We start from the raw sequence: 23,354 nt of genomic DNA, 5'->3' as shown, positions 1-23,354 counted from the left end.
CTGGAAGTTTGATGGGCTCGCACACCGCCATCCTGCGTAGGTGTGGGAACCATGGTTGTCTTGCCCACATGGGAGCAACTAGGACGAGCGTCATCGACTCTCTGTTCATCTTGTTCACCACTTTCCTGATGAGAGGAGTTGGTGGAAAAGCGTACGCAAACATCCCTGACCAGTTCATCCACAGGGCGTTCCCCTGGGAGTCTGGTTGGGGGAACCTGGATGCAAATCCTGGGCATTGTCTGTTTTCGCTTGTGGCGAATAAGACTATAGTGGGAAAACCCCACTGAGAGAAGATCTCTTCTGCGACCTCTCTGTGTAGAACCCATTCGTGTTCCTCTGGGAGGGAGTCTCTGCTCAGAGCATCCGCTAGGGAATTGAGCTCCCCTGGAACATGCTGTGATGACAGGAAGATGTTCCGTCTGAGTGCCCATATCCAGATTTTCTGGGCAAGCTTGGACAGATTTGGCGAACGAGTCCCTCCTTGCTTGTTCAGGTAGAACATGGCTGTTGTGTTGTCCGTCCGGATTTGCACTGACAGGTTTAGTAGGTGGGGCTCGAACGCTTGAAGCACTCTGAATACTGCCAGAAGCTCTAGCAGGTTGATGTGGTTCTTGGCCACTGAGGGAGACCAGAGACCCTGAGCTGTGTGGTGGAGATGGTGAGCTCCCCACCCCGTCAGACATGCATCGGTAGTGACTACTGCCTGTACTTCGGGATCGTAAAAGGGTTTCCCCTGTGTGAGATTCTCTCTTGTCCACCAGTGAAGGCTTTGTACTAGTGTTGGCGAAACGACCACTAGATCGTCCCACTGACCACTTGCCTGAGACCACTGTTTCGCCAACCATTCCTGCATGGGACGCATGCGCAGGCGCGCGTGGGGGACCATGTAAATACACGACGCCATCATGCCCAGTAAACGCATTGCTTTGCGTACCGTTATTTGGTGACCGGACTGATAATGCGGAATTTGCAGTAGTATATTCCGAATTCTTTCCTCTGAAGGAAAGGTCAACCCCTCTTGAGTATCTAGGATTGCTCCTAGGAACTGTTTGGAGGTGCTTGGCACCAGGCTTGACTTTTTCTCGTTGATTGAGAAGCCTAACTCGTGGAGGAGGTTGATAGTCCTTTGAATGTTTGTCCTGCAAATTACTGGGGTTTCCCCAGTTATGAGCCAGTCGTCCAGATAAGGGTACACCGGGATTGCCTCCCTGCGTAGGTGTGCAGCCGCCACCGCCAGTACCTTGGTGAATACCCTTGGAGCCGAAGCTATCCCGAAGGGCAGTACCTTGAATTGGTAGTGCCGACTGTCCACCTTGAAGCGCAAGTACCTTCTGTGCGCTGGGAACATGGAAATATGAAAATAGGCATCTTTCATATCCAAGGTTGCCATGTAATCCCCCTTTTTTAGGAGGGGGATTACCTCTTGTAGCGTAGTCATACGAAACTTTTGGGGCTTGACATACTGGCCGTAAGTCCAATACTGGGCGCATTGTCAAATCTTTCTTTGGCACAAGGAAGTAAGTTGAATAAATACCCTTGTTTACCTGGTGTCCAGGGACGAGTTCTATCGCGTCCTTTTCTAGCAGAATGGCGATCTCCTCGAGGAGAATCTTCTGATGTTCTAAAGAGTGTACTCTTTGTCGTGGAGGATGGTTCCGGGGACGCTGCAGTAGTTCTATACAGTACCCTGTGGATACTGTTGACAGCACCCATCTGTCTGATGTGATCCCTTCCCAAGCCTGGGTGAAGTTGGAAATGCGTCCCCCTACTGGGGTTGCGTGAGAAGGGACCCTGAACTGAGCGTCACTGCTTTGGTGGAGGCGTGCCGCCTCCCTTGCTGGGGCTGCCTCTGCCTTTACCACGACCTCTCCTATTACCCCTGCCGTAACCCTGGGTAGACTGTTGGCTGTTGTTCCACTGTGTACCCTGCCCCTGGGAATAGTTAGATCCTCTCTGGGAATTTTGGCCGCGTGGGCAACAAAAATTACTATTCCCTCTCTAGTTAGGGGGTTTATTGGTTAACTGGCCAAGGGACTTGAGTGTCTCGTATTCATCCTTGGCATTCTTCAGTGCGTCTTCGACCGCCTTACCAGACAGCAGATCGGCTTCCACCGGTTTGTCCAACAATGATGCCTGGGTTTTTGCCTTAAAACCAGACTGCCGTAACCACGCATGTCTCTTGATAACAGTGCCTTCTGCTATCAATCTGCCTGCGTTGTCCGCGGCGTCAAAGATTGCTTTTAAAATGCAACCAGACACGGCTCTACCCTCTGCAGAAATCCAAGCTAACCTGCCCTTTAAAGTTTCCGGAGCAGAGGCTATGAGTGCCGCGACTTCTTCCCACTGATGGCAGTTGTAGCTGGCCAACAGGGTGGTGGAGTTTGCAATCCTTGCTTGATAGGCGGACGTTGAGGCTACTTTCCTGCCGAAACCATATAGTTTTTTACTCTCCTTGTCGGGAGGAGCTTCGGACGATGACAAGGGTGTTCCAGCCCTCTTACGAGTGTTAGTTACAACTAGGGAGTCTGGCTTCAGATGTCCTCTTATATAGAGAGGGTCAGACTGGGCTGCCCTGAAAAGTTTTTCAACCCTGGGATTGACTGCTCTGGTGAGGTTCGGGTTCACCAGGGACGGGTCTATTCTTCGCTGAATGGACTTAAGGATAGGGATGGTCTGGGCAACAGGCCTCCTTTCTCCCACTAACTCCTCTGCAAAGTCCCTCTCCTCCTGGACACCGTTGGTGTCAATATGGAAATGTTCTGCTGCACGTGCGAGAACCTCGTTTAGGAGGGGTTGGTTATCGACAGGGGAGTCGGTAACCAGGGCTTTGTTTTCTACCGGGGAATCTACTCTGTAGGTTTCAGGGTCTTCCTCTTCCTCTTCTTGGTCCTCATCATCCCCATAGTAGCCCATCCCGGTTTGCTCTTCTACCATGCCAAATTCTTGGTCCTCACCAAAGGAAGCCTCTCCTTGATACAGTGAGTATGGTCTTGAGTATGGTTGTACCTCGAAGTGGTCTTTAGACCTCATCGGTGTTTCAAACCGGGGCTTCTTACTCAGGGGATAGGATCATTAGAGCCTGAGGGTGTCGCCCCTCGTGGATCATACGAAAGGAAATGGTCTGGATTTTTATCGTAAAAGTCAGCCAAAGAAGACATCCTTGACATGACCCTATCTTTGTCTTCACTCGACCATTTTTTGGAACTGGGAATGACTCTCTCAGCAAGTTCCGGGGATTTATCTTGAGTAGATTTGCTGGTTTTAGACATATCAGCAGACCTGGTCTTGTCTGTCTGTTTAGGGGGAGTGGTGTGTTTCACAGGTGTGGAAGAGTGCAAAGGCTGCTTCTTCTGCTGTTTTCCCCCCCTCCCCGTGAGTGGAAAAAGGTTTTCCCTGTCCTTTTGTGGCTCCGGAGGTTTTCGACGCCTGGCGTCGAGGATCGGGGGTAGGGTCCCTGTCCTTCGAGAGTGGGGCCTCGCTGATCTTGTCTGCAGGCTCCGACTCCTGGAGCACGGCCTGGGGGTGGAAGTCGTCTTCGTCCTCCGATGATCAAACTTCTGTTAGCCTAGGGAGCGAGGCACTCTTGGCAAGAGTGGATGATTGCCTGGAGTCATGCGGCGATCTCGATCGAGAACGCCCAGAGGACACCGAATCGGACCGTTCTGTTTGTGCCTCTTTCCGAGAACTCGACGTCGTCGAGTCTCGGTTGGACTTCGTGTGTTTAGTGTGTGTGGTGTGTGAAGCGCTTGTGTCGCCGGGGGTCTTCCCCACAGCCGCCCTGCCGGACGACCTTCCGAGGTCGGGTGCTTGCGCTCGGCTGTCTTTCGACGCCGTAATGCCCTCGCCGTCCGAAAGTACGGTGTCGCTGCCGTCGCTGAAGGCGCCCTCCGCTGCCATGGCCGCCTGCCTGGTGTGGTGGGCCCAACGCTTTGTCGAACGGTCCTTAAGTGTCTTAGGTTTAAACCTACTACACGCTCTGCAGTTCGCTTCGGGGTGGTCCCTCGGCAAGCAGAGATTGCACGTGGCGTGCCTGTCGACCCAAGGGTATTTGCGATTGCACTTGGGGCAGAATTGAAAAGGGATAACCTCCATACGCACCTTGAAGCAGCGGGCTGTTTAGTGTAGGATATGTATAAGGTGTACCTATATACCAAGAGTGTAGAGTATGTACAACCCCCCCACTCTCCCTACTTGCAGGGCCGAGGCCAGAGGCCTTCCAAGGCCCAGGCCGAGGCCAGAGGCCTTCCGAGGCCCAAATCCGTCATGCAGCAGCCGACGGTCGATTTCTTCTCCAGCCGGCGTTGAGTGTCGAAGTTCGACGTTGGGATGGGGAAGGATGTAAATAAATTAATATTTTAGCAAAAGTATGGCTAAGGCCAGGGGACTCCGCAAAATGCTTTCGACCAGTATGGCAGAAAAAAACAATCTGAGGATCCTAGACGCGTGAGGGATCTTGGGTACAGTGGACGTCACACTAGGGATAGTATTACTGGCACGCCCTGTGTTGACGCCCATTTTCGAGTTTCGAAAAACAAACTGTAATACTCTGCAGCTTTCACTAGATGTCGGCCTATGCACAGCATGTGATCTAATCAGATTCCACAAGCCTCAGAAATATATATACGGCTGAGGATCGAATAATTTGTTTCAATTGTTATATGACCACTATTAAAAGATGACCCATTACAGCTTAAATTCCGCACCTTTTCCAGGTTTTCTATATGACACACCGCAAGTAAAATAATATTTTTTAACAAAAAGTAGGAGAGAGGTTTTGGAAGCCTTATTGAAAGTTGGCCAAGGAACAGTTACAATGTTTACAGGCCTGCAAGTGTAGGAGCATGCAAAGGTCCGACAGGAATTACAAAGAGAAGCTAATTTCAGGGCTATTATTGAACTTAAGAATGTACAAATGTGCTTACATGGGTACTCGAAGAGTGCAGTTAGCTACTGCAATACATTTGAAGTTTGGTCTTCTTTAACAAACATAGCACCCACTTGAAACTTACCAGGGCTGCAAGGTCATCTGCTGCTGTAGACACCTCATCTGTGCTTCCGTTCATCTTAGGCTCACTATAATCAAGGGGTTTGTTATGGTTGGCGCCTGAAATCCAAACTTGAGGCTGCTTACCCTTCTTTTTGGGAGCTTCTGGCTTTGCAGCTTTACTGTAGAGGAGAAAACAGTTCAGCTGTAAGTTAAGGTGAACTGCTAGGGACATGGTTATACATTGTTTGGACATGGCAAGCCTTTGAACTCTAGTATACACAGGATTTCATACAGCTAGCTAAGGATGTCTACCCCTGGGTATTGCACCATTTGGATTACTTTGGCTTCATGCCAGTGTAGCATCTGTGCGTGGGAGAAGCAAAAGGTTCCTGATCCATGGGCCCCTCCCATTCCCAGCACCCCTTCAAGGTGGCGGTATAAGGGCAGGTTCCCTTCCAGCTCCTCTGTAGCATGCCTGATGGTGGTGGTGCTGGGGGTGATGGGTGTGTGGAGCAGAGCCAGCAGATACATGAGGCTGTGGTCTACACAAAACAATGGGAGGCTGAAACCGTGGCAACACCTGTCTTTAGGTGAGGGACGCAACAGAGGCTTTGTTAGGCAGAATCCTGTGCAGTGCCCTTAGGGACCACTACACACAATTAAGACTACAGGTGGCAGTACAAGGTTTACCTTTGGTACAAGCCTGTACTACTAAGTTATAGTGGTAGCAGTAGCGGAGCAGCCAGGCTTATCTCAAGAGTATATGAGCAGTAGCAGAGATTACACAAAGGGACCACAATTACTGTGGCTCAAGCAAACACTGACTCAAAGTTTCAGGTAAAAAAATATAAGTACATTTATTTTTAAACCAATTGTTATTAACACGACACTTCTATTAATTCAAAAACCACACGTTAAATATACTACAACTAATCAATTCACTTTGTACAGTATTATTGGAAGTAAGTACCCTGTGTTTGAATGGACCGGTGTTACGAAACAGAACACGTTACCGTGAATACAATTGCGATAACTTTTTGGCAGTTCGGTCTACTAGATAAACGCATATCCGTGTCAAGAAATGCTACCTGGGTAAAAACACACTTAGCACCCGAAATACCCAGAGAGAGTTGGGGGCAAAAATCACAGGCAATATGTTGGTTAGGCAGACAGAATCGAAGAACACACAGACAGGAATTCAAGAGTCAAAGGGCCGGAGCCTAAGTCAAATGACACCGGGTGCCTGTTGTCGAGGATCGCACAGTCGGACAGTTCGAGATTCAACGTTGCCAAGAGTACTTTGATATTGTCAATTTTCGGAAGCAAAAGTTATAAGAAGGAGGGAAAAGTAAAGACAAGCGTTAAAATAGAGAAATCGGGATTTCACCCAAAATTCCTCAAACAGGACACAGTACCTTCCTCAAAGAACGAAGCTGGTGCCACGGCAGTTGTTCCTATTGGTTTCCCGCAGAACCACGCTTTCCTGCAGCTTCAGCATGAAGTAGGACGATGAGGGGGTCCGCACCACACAGGGATGAGGCAGGCAGCAGCGACAATGAATAAAAGGTGCGCTCCTTACAAAAAAAACAGGAGAGGTTCTTCAGGTAGTTATCCGGACCACTAGAGCAGTGTACAGCGATTTCGACCACAAAGGTGACCTCTAGCTGAAGAAGATGAGCTGGTTATCCCCACCAGGCTCAAGGGAAGAAGACTCCGGACTGGATCTCCTCTTAGTCGTTGAAGGGTAGATAGCTCAGGACTGCAGCAGGGCTTCATCGATACGGGGTAGTTGCAGCAGTCAACCTCTCCTCCACTTCTCGTCGGTTCCTGGTAGTTCCAGTGGTGACTCTGACTTCCAGCCCACGAGACCTGCCTTTTATGCGCAAAACCCCCATTCACACAGCCTGGCTGTCAATCACCCAGCAGGGGGGTTGTCCAGCCCGGACAACAACCTTGCCCAATCATGTCAAAGTGCGACTTGGGTTTCCTAGGATACCCTGTGCAGGGGGCGACTACACCACTCCCTCACATTCAGCCCATCTAGACACCCAGGCGCCTGGAGGAGGGCTTCTTAGCAGAAGCCTGCCAAAAGACAGTGAACAAAGAAGGCAAACCTGGTTTGCCACGCAAAGTAAAACACAAGAAAGGTTTTAACAAAAAGAAATGGCGAATAAACCGCACTGGAGCCAAAAGAAAAAGCATTTGGTCAAGCGGGTTTAAGTTCGAGGCTAACACAATAGCCTACAATATTACCACGGTTATATAAGATCATCGCGGTAGAAATTTAGGGTAGATACCACTGCCACCAGCCATGTCTAAATGTTAAAAAGAGCAAAACAATGCTCTGTGAGGTACAGATAAAAAGTGACGAGTTAACCCTTTCAGCACTCCATATAAGATGGTGAGTACTGGATCTGTGGTTAAATTTGACTAAGTAAAGTTAAATGGTAACTTTACCCTTTTCTGGGAGACAGTAGTCGCCTCAGAAATGGAGTCGGGGGAGTCTGAACGACAACCCTGTATTACTGCACAGAAGGTGCTGTGTGACACACACAAAGAAGGGGGATACTGAAGTGGTGTACTCCAGAGCTCACAATCACAAAAACAGGTCGAAACACATACCAAACACAGGTAAGAGTGGGGGAAAAGCTCACACTTTTACCAAGTGGAAAGAAACAACTCCAGGGATCGAGCAAAGCTGCTGAGGGACTCACTAGGTAAGGGAAATTAGCCATGAAATGAGAATTCTCCCTAATAGTCTTCCCGCCGAAGCAGTGTCCTACTGGAGCCTGCCCAGGGAGACAACCACTAAACCACCAGGGAAAAGTTGTAAGACTGAAAGGCCTCCATAAAGGCCAGAGGAGTAAATGTCCCACTAGCCCACCAGGGTAGTTAACATTGAAAGGCCCTCCAGACAGCCTTATTCCAGGAGGACTCCCTCCCTTAGAGAGTCTATTACCATCTATGCCTGGAATGCTGCAAGAATGCCTTGAGAAGGGGGTGGGGCTTACAAGCTCTTTTAAGCCTCCCCTCTAGTCTTTCCTATTACACCCCCCCTCAAGAGGTCATTGGGCATGGTAAGTATCCAATACTGGGAAGGAGTAGGCTATTTAAGTAAGTGTGGTTTTGTGTGGAAAGGTGTTGGCAGAGGACATCAGAGATGAGGAGGAGAGAGCGACCAGGGTACAGGGGGTATTGGAGCAAGGGGGTCTGTGGAGTATTTGTGTGCGAGTGGAAAGTTTGAGGAGTAGAGGGAGAGTAAGACTAAAAGTTGTGGAAGTAGTAGGGGGAGTAGGAGGTGGTATTTGGTAGTGAGAGATAGTGGTAATAGACAGGAGGTAGTGGCAACAGGTAGTAGAACAGGAGTAGCGGTAAGAAAGGTGAAGTGACAGCACTAGTAGCAGAGGTATACTAGGAGCGAGGAGGCAGAAAAATATACCAGCAGAGGGAGCAGTGGAGTGATAGTTGGAGGTCAGATTGACAGTAAGAGCAGGAGTAAGAAGAGAGGTAAGAACAAAGAGTGGAGGTGTAAAGGTGGAGAGAGTGAGAGAGCTAGAAACAGTGGAAGAGTAATACGGTAGGAGGGCAACATCTTGGAAGCCAGTGTAGTGAAGGGTCAGCCAAGAACATGTGTGAGAAATATGAGTGACACTGGTGAACAAAGGCACCAACACCTTAGAATACTAAGCGGGCTATGTCAGGAAAAGATTAGAAGGCACCTAGGTAATCAGTTAGCCACCGGTTTAGGAAAGCCCCCAACGGACAATTAGGTATCACCATTGGTGAGAATACCAACATCCCTGTTAAGGACGCCTGGACTAGGGAAGGGTGGAGATTGGCGGGAGCTAGTGAGTGAGGGACAATCCTAGCGCCAATTTCCCTAAAAGCCACAAGATCCTACCACCATTCTGTCTTATATTCTGAAATAAACACCCTTACACTTACCAATGGAGAGTGGCGGGCACTCCGTCACAAAGGCGTTTCACATTTCTTTTTTTTTTTTTTTTTTTTTTTTTTTTTTTTTTTTTTTAAGAGCTGAGTGCAATGCAAATAGATAACCACCCAATGGCCATTAGTTTAATGTTATTCTGTTTCTTCATAGAACAGCAACATACATCGAGTCACTGTCAGTACATTATATTTCTGGTTGCCCTATACTAGCACAGACTGACTATTTTTTAATCAAGAGAACAACCTTTTAATATAAATATCTCCTATTATAATTAAGAAACTGCGGGAAACCGTGCAAGCATTTTCCTTTCCACAACTCCATGTACCACGTAAAAGAATACGAACCAATCCTGTTGCTCACCTTGCTTTCTCTCCCCCTTTAGCGTGTTTATGAAAAAGTTTTTGTCTGTTGCGTTGGATGATCTCTTCAGTGGTCAGTTCGTCCCGGTCCGATCCTGCGGGCAACGTAGGACTCTGTTTCACAGATGGAGACCCTTTCATGGTGGGTATAGCTGCTTCAGTTGCAGGTGCTTTAAAAATAAAAAAATATTGAAGGTAAAGACCACCTTCTCTCACAAAAGACCACTGTACAATAAGAATATCCCATATTGTGGGAGAGGCCTCACAGTTCAGAAATGCTAATGCATAAACTACATACAAAATATAACGTGCCATGGGACAGACCAGACACTTAAGGTTTCAAAACAAAAATATGAGACTCGGACACAGTTCTATTGACACATCTATGCATACGGAATACGTGCAGCTCCCCCTGTACCTGCTTTCCTTTATTACTCATCCCCACCCCACACCTTTGTTAAACTTATGTTCTAGCCAATCTGACTTGAAAGCTCTTCAGCGTTCTAGCATAATGTGTCAAATGCATTTTGCCACGTTGCCACTTTTTGCAGAGTTGCACCCTCCTGCTGCCTTTTAACACAAGCCGGAAACTGCATTCTAGTGACTTTGGAAAGCATTGCATATGCAGATGTTTACCAAAGGGATCTAGCACTGGATCAACAGAGAGCCCCATCCAACAGAAAGCCACTAGAACTTTAAAGTGATAGCCAATGGCACTGGTTTTATACTAGAAAAGCGTGCTGTGAAAGAATCAGATGCCTGGCCCTGCTGCAATGCATAAAGGAGACTCCTCAGCCAAGGGAAGGGTCAACTACCAGCGCTTTATTGATAGAACAGTGGGGTTACCTGGGGCAGTATAGAGTGGGAGGCTGCTTTCCTCCCATAGACATCTATGGGACACCCTTTCTCTTTGCTTGGACTCCCGACCTGTTTTTTTGGAGGCAAGTAAAGCCTTCAGCTTTACCTCCCTCGACTTCTGGTTCATTCTTATGGAAAATCCTATCAGTTCATAAGATTATCAATACAGAGAGACTCTCTTTATGGATCTCTTGTATTTCAACTGCCTACATCACTACTAAAGTGATGTGCGGTTAGGATGCTTTGTATCATAATTTTCGATATTGGCTTTTTGGTACCATTTACAATGTGTTATTGGTTGGCTGGTAGTAGCAAATATTTTTCTACCAGGTGTTATGCTTTTTACTCTCGTGCACTGTTGCATTTACCACAATTGACTACTAAAGGTGGCTAGCACGCCAAGATGACCGTGCCACAAGGTTTGGCCATATTGTTCTTTGTGCCGTCTCAGAACGGAATGATCATATATAGGAAGCCCTTTTCCAACGTAATCAGATGCTTTCCCTGGCACAGATGCCAGATGTGGGGGCTGGGACTGTCTGGTCCCAGTACACATCCTGGTGCCAGAGTGTCTTTTGCTATGCAGCTATTGTGGCCAGTGGCTATCCACGACTGCATTGTAGCGCCTGTTTGAATGTGCAAGATTCTTACTATTGGCGGACCTGTGGTAGCTTCCAGTCCGAATCTTGGATAGGAGGAGGACTCATGCAGCCATTCAACAGATTATCGTTGGAGCCAAGCCCCTACAAAGTGCAACACGCTGAAGACCCAAGGACACTCCTGTGAAGTCCTGGTGAAATCCTGATCTGAAAAAGGCCCTTGTCAGTGCCTCGACTCCTGGATTGATGGGATCAACTAGTCTCGACCCCTGCTTGAAGATTGGTGCCTTCTAAAGAATCCCTGGACCAACCGGTGGACTGACCAGCTCTCTCCTGGGTTACCCTAGCTGCAGGCATTGCCGTTTCGAGTGCATCAGTGGAATTTAGAGGAACTTCAGCTTGTATTACAAGATGCCTGCTCTGGCATTTTCAGTCTTCTTCGATCAACGGATGCTGTGCAAAACCTGCTCCTTTGTTGGTCCATTGAATACCTCTGTTGCCGTCCGTGGCGACTCCAGTTGCAATCAGTGTTCTTCAGTGCATGGAGATGTTCTGGGTCGCCTGCTCTGCAGACATCTTTATCTTTTCTTCGCCTGGGTGTTCAGCTGGAAGGTGCCCGACACCGATATCAAAGTACTGCGACAAACTAAATAAATCCCAATGCCGAAAATGACATGACCCGCAACCCTGAGGCATCTTGCAATCAGACCAAGATCTGAGGACTCTGCAATTCAATCCAGAACCTCAGCAGTGGTCTCTGGAAAAAAATCTTCAGACTCAGGGAGGCAAGTTAACGTACGTGCCCCCTGTTCTCCATACGGTAACATGGGTGTAAAGTCCTGTCCCTATATCACGCTTTTCGGACTATGGTTGGTGGTGACCAGGTAAAATATCCCTTCCTAGTCCCATCCGATGGTATGGGATTGAGTCAAATGTTTTTTATCTTCTCCCTAGGGTGAATATTTGTTTTATAGTAAGTGTGGGACAATATTTGCCTAGGTTTCATTTGCTTATTGTGCATTTTAAAGGCCTAATAGATCATGGAATATTTTTTGCACTTACCTGTCTAACTGAAATTATTGGTGTTCTGTGTGGACTCATTGTAGCCCTAGACCACTCGCACCCCTCCTGAGTCTAAGCCTTGCCGCTCTGCTACATACCTTGATTGGCTAGACTTCAGTGATTGACTAGAACTGTTCATCATCATTATAGGTTGGCATCCTGAAATCCATCCCCAGGATTAATTTTGGAAATCCATCTTAACAATATATTTTTCCTCAGTGTTCTCCAGACCCATTTCGTCTCAAGTCTGATGTACTGTCCTTGAGATGGGTTTCATAGGCTTTTCTTGATGTTTTCAATATTTTCGAATGTTTGGCATCAGAAGTCTCAAAGTTGACATGCTTGAAGTAGAAGCCAAAGCTGCTGCCATCCTGCTTGATGACGAAGGACTCAATGACAGAAAAAAAAGACGTCAACGTTACATCATCCCTCGGTGGCAAACAGGCAATAAACTTTGGGTGATTTGCACAGCGCCAATGGTGAAGACATCAGCATTCTGCAAGCCCCAGGGTATGCCATGGCCTGTGAATTCATCTTTTTTGCCTGGTCCTGAGGAGATGCCTTTACCAGAATCGGAGTCCAGCCTTATCCTCAGCCTTATTCCACACCTGTCCTTAAGTAACCTGCAAGATATTTTTTGGCATATGCAGCACTAGTCCAGATTATGGCTGTAGGAAGGCAGCCAATACACAAGACGTTGTTACCCTTAGTTTTATGCCTCGGGAAGCACACCGCTTGTCAAACAGGGATATGTTGTGAGGTACAGGAGTTTAGGAACAATTTTCATCTATGCACCTTTCCCTCCAGTGTGTTTAATGGGACACCCTTCTTTCTGCTAATTTGTCAACCTGCCTTGACTTTGTGAAGGGAAGTAAAGCGTTCACCTTCCATTCACAGACCATATGCTTATGGTTATGGGGAAACTTACTAGTACTACAGACGATCAGTACTGAGAAACTCGGTTTCTCTTTGGAATCTTATATTTTGAGCATTACACAGCACCTTACAGTGCAGTGTGATGAGGATACCTGGTATCCTAATAACTATGTTTTGGGTCACGTTTTATATGTGCCCAAGATAAGCTGGTGGTAGCAGTAAAATTATTACAGTTTTTGCTTGTGCATTTTCACATTTACAGTGAATGGCTACTAAAAGCACATAATACACCATAAAATGGCCACGCCACAAGGTTTTTCGCTTGTTCTTTGGCTATGTTGTAGCTTGGCCTTCTTCCTGCCCTCGTAGGTCAGGAAATCCCATGTAAATTCATGCACTTGCCCAGGAAAGCTGCTGTTTAATGGGCTAGTGCACCTTTGTGTGTGAGCGTAAGAGAAGGATCTGGGACTGTCTGGTCCCTGTCCGCATCCCTAGGTGCCAGAAGGTCTGCTACTGGGCGGATGTGAAACCAGTAGTTGACCCAGATTGGATAACTCTTGGCTGTTTGAATGTGGCAGACCCAATCCTTTCCATTGGTGGGCTTGGTCTTGATTCCAGCTGCGAATATGGCTCAGAGGACTTCTTCTGCATTCATTCATCAGATATACATTGGAGCCAAGAATCCTACGACGAAGAGCAGCCTGCAAGCAACTTCTGCGACTACTGCGGTGGACCATCATCCTCTTCAGTCACTGGCCCGGTGAAGCCATGCTCCTTTGCAAGATCTCAGAAGACCCTTGTCGGTGCTTCAGCCCTTGGAATAGAGGAACCAACTAATCTCAATGCTTATTCGAGCTTGGGTGCTCAAAGAAGCCTTTGGAACTGCACCTGGATTGCCCGGTGGACTGAGCAGCTTCCTTGTGTGCTGCCTTGCCAGAGATGTCGCCATTCCGTGTTCAAGTCCGGAACTTCGGTGGTCGCCAGCTTCTGCCATAAGTCGCTTTCTCCCAAAATGTCCCCTTCCTAGAGTCAAGGGACCCTGTACTGGAGCGGTTTCTGCGACTGTGACTAGACATTCACCCATTGTCACCTGCAAAGGGCGACCATTGCTGGAAACTCTTTCTCCATCCCGTGAAGTGTCCCAATGGAGACTGCAGTAAGAAAATCTGCATTTCTTCATCCTCTGGTGTTGCAGCAACCCTCAGATGATCCATCATGTGACCTGGGAAAATCAGAGTGGGGTGTGGGGGAAGTAAATGCAACTGTTCCCGTTACCCCCCCTGTCCGCAATAGGATAAAAAAAAGTGTAAAGCCCTTTGTCTTCGAACTCCCTCTTTACTTACCTTTAGTCGTGGAACCTGGGCCAAGTATCCTTAGGATTGGAAGAGAGAAGAGAACTGTCTTTAAACAAATAGTTATTCCACTTTCAAATACCTTTGAATGGTTTGAAATCACCACTACAAGCCCTTTGCATCCTTTCAGAGAATACCTTCCTTGGAGAAGCTGGTCTTGGAGCCTGTGACTTTTGGGCGCTAGGCCACATACATATTAGGGCTGGTCTTCTTAAGTAAAGTGAATTATAAATGATTAGTTCTCATCAATGTACCTGTATCTGAATGACTTACCTGGTTAAATTATTGACTGATGCATTTTATGTGAACCTACTGGCGAATGTATCGATTTGTGATATAAGGTTTTGTGTAATAATACCCATTTCTTAGTGTGTTCACAAAGGCCTAATAAATAACTATTTTAAACCAATTGTCTAATCTGAATTATTGTGTGCTATTCTGGGTGAACTCATTGTGGCCCTAGACCACTCTCAATCACTCACTCCTGAGACTAAGCCTTGACTGATCTCCCACAATATCTTGATTGTGTTTTGGCTAAACTCTTAGAGACTCCCTGTTCACTATAACCTCCCAGGGTTGATTTTGGAAAACCATCTTAACGCAGGACATAACGCCTTACCCGTTGAAGAAAACCGTCAACATGGTAGCAAATGTCAAGACAGATTTTCAAATCTATTAAGACAGCAAAAGCAGAGGATGTGATCCAATCATACATATTGGAAAAAAAAGAAGACGGCAACTGCCACTGTATTCCGTTATGGGAAGCGACATTTTGTCTTTGTGACATTAAATGGGCATCATCATGGTTTGCACGTTTACCAGTAATGCTGCCCATTTTGCTCTCTTCTCTATGGAAATGCAGTTTAAACATGTTGCTTTTCTTTTATGAAGGGACAATTCTGCGATTCCAATATCACTCACTTCTGAGAGAGACTCTGTTGTCTCTAATTCTCGATTGATCCTTGAATCAGACAACAATATAATTCCCTTGACAGACAAGAAAGAAACAAAAAACATGGTCCATCCAAAAAATTGCGGCACCTCTATGGCGAAACGATCAGTCAAGTCCTCAGTCATCCCACAGAAACTTATTGTTTTGGCATCAAAAGCAATCTCCAAAAAATACCATTTACAGACTTTAGCACGTCAAGATAATGCTAATAACGATCAAGAAAAGACCACCATTGCTGTTAAACACCACGTGAAACCCAATCAAGATAACCTGGCTATCACTGTAGATAGTTCAGAGTATACACCACCGACCATACAACATAAATCTGAAAAGCAAATTAATCAAAATTTTCTTTTACATGGATCTTCGGAGCAGATATTAAAAGAACATAGAAAGGAGATTCGGTGTGCAGTTGACGCATATATGTCAGCTCAACCATCACAAAAATATTTTAGACATTACGATCCAACTAGCAACTCCTCTCTCTATGGTCAAGAAACATCTATCCCAAGTGGATTAGAAAATCCTCGTCAAGTTTGTGAGGCTGAAATTGGGACTGCTAAGATTCAACTTTTAACCCAGAATTCTCTTGGATCTAATTGCATTAAGTCAATTAATCAACCATGCATAGTTGATCCACCACTAATGGAAAAAACAATGCCTGATACAAACATTGCGCTACAAGAAAAACACCTTTTATCGGCACTGGGACCACAATTACAACGATTAATTGAAACAACCATAGCAAACTATCTAGACAAACAAGCCTCACCAGATTCGACCTTAGCCAAGTCTGACCCTATTCTGTTGAAGAACAAAAGAATACTCAAAAATGATCTCAAGAGACCAGCATTGCATTCATTGATCATTGCTTGTCGTCAACCCCCGAATGTGCAATATGATCTGAATCGCAGTTCCATACTTACTATCTTCGCTGAAATCCCTGAGTTAGAAGATATACACTCAACTGATATTCAGTTGGTGGAGTTTGAAGATGCTCAGATTCTCACTTCAGTAAAACTGTGGATAAACTCTAGAGTGGTTGTCAATACCATATGGTCAGCAAAAAATCAACTATATGATTTAGGTTTTATCGTTGAAGTTAGTCATCTCTTATCCAAAACTCCGACGACAAAATCCTCGCCTCTAAATGACACTCACGAGAGGAACATTGACACAATTGCCACCCAGAAATCCTCAGTTGGTTTTAGAAAGTCTTGCAATTGCCAGTTGACTCATAATGAGCACTAGCTAGTTATATCTAAGCCTCGAACTCATGTCTCTCTTACCAGTTGGAATACGAGAGGGTTTCGTCATTTATTGAACACTGTTGAATCAAGCCTTGATGACGTTGATATAGCCACGTTTCAAGAAACCTGGCTTACCAGTGTCCCAACTTGGGACAATTATAATATACACATAAATTTAGCCCATAAATCAAATCATGGACGACCGACGTCAGGGCTTCTTATAGCTGTTAAACAAAATCCTCTCATCGAATCTGAAGACTGGTCATCTCCAAATTGTTTCCAGCAGATGATAAAATTTAAGATTGGTAACTCAATATATGCCTTGATAAATGTGTATTGGAACCCTGCTGGTATTTCCGACCACATATTCATGAGAGACATGAACTCTTTAATGCATTTGGTGAGTCTTGACAACTCTATAAAATATATCATTATAACAGGGGATTTAAATTTGCATTACTTTGATCATCACAAATTTTGTAATAGATTAATACTATGGAACCATTTCATTGAAGTACACAATTTTCAAATGCTAAATGGAACATTCACAGATGACATTCCCCCTCAGCCAACGTGGCATAGAGGTAAATCCTCCGCAGTAATCGATTACATCTACGTAAGTCAATCTCTCATTTCACAAGTTTATAAGTTTGAAGTAAATCCCTCATCTTTGAGCGATCATAACTGCCTCTCTATGCATTGGAATATAACTGAATCGATAAGCGTTCAGACGATTAATAACACCTTAGAGTTCGTAACTGTCAATCATGGTGGTAATCGCCTTTGCTGGAGTGACACCTCTTTAAAAAGATTTAATCAATTCTATGCCAGAATAGCCTCTGAAGCTATTACACATTCTCAGTTGCACACGCCTTATCATAAATTAATGCAACTCTTTCAACACAAAGCCAAAAAATGTCTGTTGTCTAACATTCGCACTGTACATGTATTCGACAGGGTAGTGGAAGCTGCAAAAAGATTATTTCGCTTGAAAAAGCGACAAGCTTTGAGACTGCCGCCCAATTTAAGAAACAGTGTCAATTCTCAACTAAGAACAAATTATCAAAATTGGCTAAGATCACACCGAGCCATTTTATATCAAAATGACAGCTCTAAAATGCTAAACATGATAGTAGGAAAGAACACTTCACAAATTTGGTCGATAATTAATAAGGTGACTACAAATCATCAAATAATTCAACAATCTAATAATGTGTCAGAACAGGCATGGATCACACATTTTTCAAATTTATACATGCCATGTTCAAATATAAATAGACAAAACCTGCCAGAATTAACAAACCATTTTACTCTAACTTTTGATAAAGAAGACATTCTATTTTTTATAAACAAAGTAAGTGCATCTCGAGCTCCGGGTCCTGATGGGCTTTCGAATTTTACGTTAAAACAACACCCCGAAATTTGGTCTGAGATATTATACAATATGTTTTCAAATATAATTCAGACACAATTAGTCCCGGATTCATGGAAACGTTCAATTATTCTTCCAATATACAAAAAAGGAAATAGGTCTGATCCAGCTAGTTATAGACCCATCGCCTTATTGGATGCACCGGGAAAGATTTTTAATCGTATCGTACTCCGGGACCTAAATAATTGGGCTTCTAACTTAAAAATGAGAGATCCCTTTCAAGCGGGTTTTGTGGCAGGCTTAGGAACAGCCCCAAATATCATGATTTTAAATATGTTGAAATCACAGTGTGCAGTCCGGAATAGCCTGCTATATTTGGCCTTCATCGATTTCAGGGTTGCTTTTGACTCTATTGACCGCCATCTACTTTATCAAAAATTAATTCGCTTTTCATGTCCCTCTTCTTTAATCTCCATTATAAAAGAACTTCATACTAATACCTCGATCCAAGTTCGCCTCAGCATGGAAGGCCTGCTCTCTAAATCAATTCTCACTGGCCGAGGCCTTAAGCAAGGCTGTATCCTGGCATCTTTTTTGTTCAACTTGTTCATTCTTGATCTTGGTGAATCATTTGTAGACATAATTAGTGATGCCCCAAAATTGGGCCTTCAACGCATCGCTTGGTTGTTATATGCGGATGACTTAGTCCTCTTATCCCAGACCCCTAAAGGGTTACAGAATCTATTGGACAAGCTATACGCATACTCAATAGAAAACAATCTTATAATTAACCTAGAGAAAACACAAGTAGTTGTGTGTCAAAAAGTCAAAAACATCTCTTGTGCGAAAAAATATAAATGGCACCTAAATAAGATCAGCCTAATGAATGTTGAAAATTATAAATATCTAGGCTTGACCATGTTTAATACACAAAGTGAAAAAGCCTATGTTGTCACTCTCAAATCAAAATTAGACACGTTGAAATCACAGGCTAGTATACTTGTGTATCGTTATGGTAAGTTCTCATACAATCACATTATGACTTTTTATCGAATGAAAGTAGTTCCGATTTTATTATATGGAGTTGACACCAAACTCCCTATCAGACGCAATATATGGGACTCATGTGAAGCACGGTTTTGGAGATCTGTTTTAAAACTACCGAATTGTGCCCCACTTCCCATGATTCGTTTTGAAATGGGTTTGGTATCACTATTTTCACAATTATTATGGAAAATGTGCGCACTATTCAGGAAATGTTTGTTAGGGTTGGATAAAAATAACATCTTAAGCACAGTAGCGTTTTATCTTGCAAACTCCCAAGATTTTTTTCCAACTAAATGGCGAACTTGTGTGTTAAACGCTCTAGCAGATGCAAGTATATCGCTTGAGACACTCCTCTCAAACCCTGATCGAGCCAAGTTAAAGCTTTTCCAATATGATTGGATATGTAATACGGCCAAATGCTGCACATACAAAGATTTTAATGAACAATGGTTTGGACAAAAAAAGCTGCGTACTATGGCAGATTATTTAGTTAAATTTCCAGCGCCACATACGAGACAACAATATCTGCGATTTAGGTTTAACTTATTGCCGACAAGAGAAATAATGGCAAGGAGAGGGCTGATTTCAAAACATTTAAATTACTGTCGTTTTTGTGAAAACTCAGATGTTCCTGAAACTTTACAGCACCTGTTAGTGACATGTCCAGCTTTAATATCTACAAGAAATTTCTTTTTTTCTAATTTACTGTGTGCATATGTCCCTTTGGATGAAAATGAAATTTGGATCAGATTATTTAGGAGCACACAATTATCTGTTAGAATTGCCATAACACAATTCTTAAAAGCTATCTTATCTAATGATAACAATGATACCAAATGAGCCCTTTTTATTCATGTTTCATATTTGTTATATACATTGTGAAATTCAGTTAACCAAATAATTTTGTATTTGTTTTTATGACTAATGATATCGTTTAACAGGTTTTCTGTCCAATGTTGTAAAGCATTACGGGATCACACATATGGGCAAAGATATTAAGTATTTATGAATATCAAGGAATTGCCTTGAATGAAGAGACATAGGCTTGGCTACTCAAAGTCCCTAGCTGGCCGTCAAAACCTGAAGATCGTCCTCCTGAGCTTTGAGACCATACGCGAACAATTCGACCTGGCACCCATGGACCGGTTTCGGCACGCGCAACTGTCCCACGCAATCTGCGCCCAATTCCCCGACACGACGGTCATACCCCCTTGCTCTCCCATCGAGACCAATATTCTCCCGCAGTACATCTCTTCTAGGGTCACTTCCACTCACTATCAGGCCCTTAGCTCATTCGGGGCTCCACAACGCGACGGGCTAAAGGCAAAGTGGGAAAGGGATCTGGGCCCCCTGGAACCTGAAGATTGGGTAGAGGCGTTAATGTCCCCCAGAGAAATTGGGATAGAATCCAAGCTTAGACTAATACAGTTGAGGATCTTACATCGTTCATATCACTCACGCACTGCAATGGCCAGATGGGGTGGAATAGAAGACGAGACATGTGTCCGATGCAAAACTGAACCCGCCACCTTCTACCATAGGATATGGGACTGTCAGGCGATACAGGCCTTCTGGGTGGAATGTGTTAACACAATCTCAGCTGCTCTGGTGACACCAATTCCCAGGGACCCCAAGATGGTACTATTGGGTATCGGGGGGGGAAGTAGACCTGTCCAAATATGAGAAAATGTTCTTGGCAACTGCGTTGGGGGCGGGCAAAAGACTTATAGCGGCCAATTGGGGATCAGCCGAACTACTGAGCCTGAACCGATGGAGTAATGAGCTGGACAGATGCGCAACCTTAGAGCGCCGAATCTATAATGCAAGGGGCTGCCCCCGCAAATTCGAAAAAATATGGGGTAAATGGCTAGATGCTCAATAAGCTCTGCGGGTGGGGGTGCACCGATAGTGCTGCTTGCCTTGTTTGCCTGCCTGGTCCTATTGTTGTCTTTTGGTCCTCGGCCCCACGGGCCCTGTTGATATGGACGATTGCCTTCAACATGTATACTGCTGATTCATGTCTTATTCTCATACATCTCTTATGTTCTGTTGTTTAAATTCAATAAACAGTTATTAAAAAAAAAAAACCTGAAGATCGTGTTGGTGATGATTTTGGAGGTGCGGGGCAGGAGAGGGGCTGGGCATGAAAGAGCACCCAAAAGACCAAGTACCAACCTCTGGTATTGTGGTTTGTGTTAAACTGGAGGGAGCCTCCTGCCTGAGGCATCACCTCAAGTACAAGGTCTCAAAACAAACAAAAAGCCCTCCTATATGGAATGGTCATAAAAGGAGTGATAGCAAGTCATTAGGGACTCTCCTGCTGGGAGCATCAGGGTTGTGTCCCGGTCCTGTAGCGGAAATAGTTTTTCTAGTTAAAGGCTGCGTGCTAAAGGATTAAAGGTCCTGCAAAAAGACCATGGTTCTGGCTGCTCTGAGAAACCATAGGGTATTCTCACTCCTACATCCCGTGGATCCTCTTCTCAGATGGCCAGGGAAAGGCCATCGCTCTTGTATCCTGACCCTGGGGGTGCAGAAGCGAGGTAGTATCACCTGGGCAGAGGGCCCTTGGGATCTGGGAGTGGGGTAACCTTAAGAGAGACATGGTATCCCCCCTTATCCTGTTGAGAATCAACCAAACCTTTCCCCGATCTTTATATGTTATTGTAAAGCTGTTCCCCTCCTTTCCCCATATAGGACACGACAGTACTGGGACGAAGAAGAAGCAACTAAGAGTAATGAACACTACACACTTACCACTTTAGTACTGGGACGAGGAAGATGACAACTAGGCGCTATGAGGGTCAGGCTTGTCCCTTTAACTATGGTCAGGCAAGTATCATTAGCTATGCACAGCTGCAGCCAGTCCTGGGGCTGCAGGTGTATAAAGAGAACAGTGGAGCAGAACGGAGAGCAAGCGGGAGGCCTGGGTGGGAGAGACCAGCAGGGGACAGTGCTTCAGAGGAGGCAGTCGTGGTGGGACCAGATGAGGAGCCAGGACGCTGGCAAACTGCCCAGAAGACTTGCACAGCCCGTAGCCAGTGGGCCATGCAAGTATTGTAGGCCTGTGAGCCTCCTCTATAGAGGATTGGCAGCAGGAGCTACAAGAGAGCACCAAGAAACAGGGACGGTGTCTACATCCAGAACGAAGCATTTCGCTCACCAGCATGCAGAGGGAGACACGCGACAAGCAAACAGATTTCCAGCGGGTGAGTTTCCAGGCTTCAACGAGAAAGGAGAAGCAGAGGGAACCACCGGCAGGGGACGCCAGAAGCCGGGGAGTGTCAGGGAGGACGCTTTCATACCAGGACGCTCCTGCGAATCTAGAACTGAATGCAACTTTAAATTTAAGTGACAACAATTCTTATTGAATACCGAATGAGATGGAACTTTAAAAATTGAACCAAGACAATGTTTATTGAATACCTAATGAGATGGAACTTTGAAATCAAGCGAAACCAATACTTATTGAATCAAATGAAGACTTAAAACTCAGTGAAACCAATGCATATGGAATACTGCACTGAATTGAACTTTACAAATAAGAGGTATAAATGCCCATCAAATACTGAATCGAATGAAATCATGAAATTAAGCATTCTAAATGTTGAATGGAATGAAAAACTTCATGGGGCAAGCAAATAAAGTGAATCACCAAAAAGTCCAGGTGAAAACGAATTACAGAAATGGGCACAAGTGGTGGGTGTGAGCAAAACACCCTTAAACTGAACTTTTATGAATGAATGCAGTGTGACAAGGCCTAAGACTGGAAAGGATGTGGGACAAGTAATGACAGAGCCAAAAGGCTGATAAGGAAAAGCCAGAAGACTGAATCAACACATCAAAGCCAAGAGGCTGAGAATCAGCAATCCTGGTTGCGCGACCTGTGATGGGTGGACCATTTGGTCCGACAACTGCGCCAAGACCAGTGCACTGCCTGCTCCATAATCTGGGGTGGAAGTAGAACGTTTAGGAAAAAAGTCCAAAGCAGGGAGGAGATTCCAAGGCTTGCATAGCTTTAGAAATCGGGAAGTAGAATGGTTTAGAGACTTAGACAGGAATGTCATCATCTTTCTCCGAAGTGTTAAGTCATCTTCAACCCTCTGAACCACGTGAAGGGGGTGGGTGAATGAGGTTCTATCAGAGGTACATCCAACAAGGTTCTTGTATGCATTCAGCACCACTCGTCTTGATACCGCACCATTGGTTAGAAGAACAAATTACTTACCCCTGGTAATGTTCTTTCTGATGGATGTTGCACCCACAGATTCCTCATCTCAGATATATCCATATCCTGCTTTGCGGTGTCAAACATTTTCGACAGCAGGGGTGCAGTGCGGCATCAATCTCCCATGGTGGTTACCATTTTCCGCACCTGGACGTCGATGATGGTATGAATACCGCGCACCTTTCTCTGTTAAAGCTATTCCTAGTTTTTCCTCTCTTCCTGTTTAGCTGTCTTGAGGATTTATGTAACCTGTATGGGCACTGAAAGAGGGAACAACAAAAACGTGTTCTTCGCAGAGGTGTAGGCTGGGAGGGCGATTAGAAATCTGTGGGAGGAACATCCATCAGAAAGAACATTATCAGGGGCAAGTTGTTTAGTCTTCTAATGGAGTGTGTCCTCCTACGGATCCTCATCTTAGATAGACTCACATAGCAGTTTTGGAGATCGAGGTGGGACAAGTGGA

At 45.1% G+C, this 23,354-nt stretch overlaps 1 protein-coding gene across 1 annotated transcript in view; it reads right to left on the bottom strand.

Moving 5' to 3' along the window:
* Positions 1-23,354, bottom strand: part of SRPRA (SRP receptor subunit alpha) — a 644,254-nt gene that overhangs the window by 352,586 nt on the left and 268,314 nt on the right. Inside the window, exons 5-6 of the mRNA XM_069614204.1 lie at positions 9,300-9,468; positions 5,010-5,166 (exon numbers count right to left, since the gene is read on the bottom strand). Of these exons, the coding sequence (XP_069470305.1) occupies positions 5,010-5,166; positions 9,300-9,468 (326 nt within the window). The remainder of the gene's footprint in view (positions 1-5,009; positions 5,167-9,299; positions 9,469-23,354) is intronic.

Source organism: Ambystoma mexicanum, chromosome 9 (genome assembly GCF_040938575.1).
Source record: "Ambystoma mexicanum isolate Mex_15411 chromosome 9, UKY_AmexF1_1, whole genome shotgun sequence".
In the NCBI taxonomy this organism is placed as follows: domain Eukaryota; kingdom Metazoa; phylum Chordata; class Amphibia; order Caudata; family Ambystomatidae; genus Ambystoma; species Ambystoma mexicanum.
This window is presented reverse-complemented; position numbering and strand designations above follow the sequence as displayed.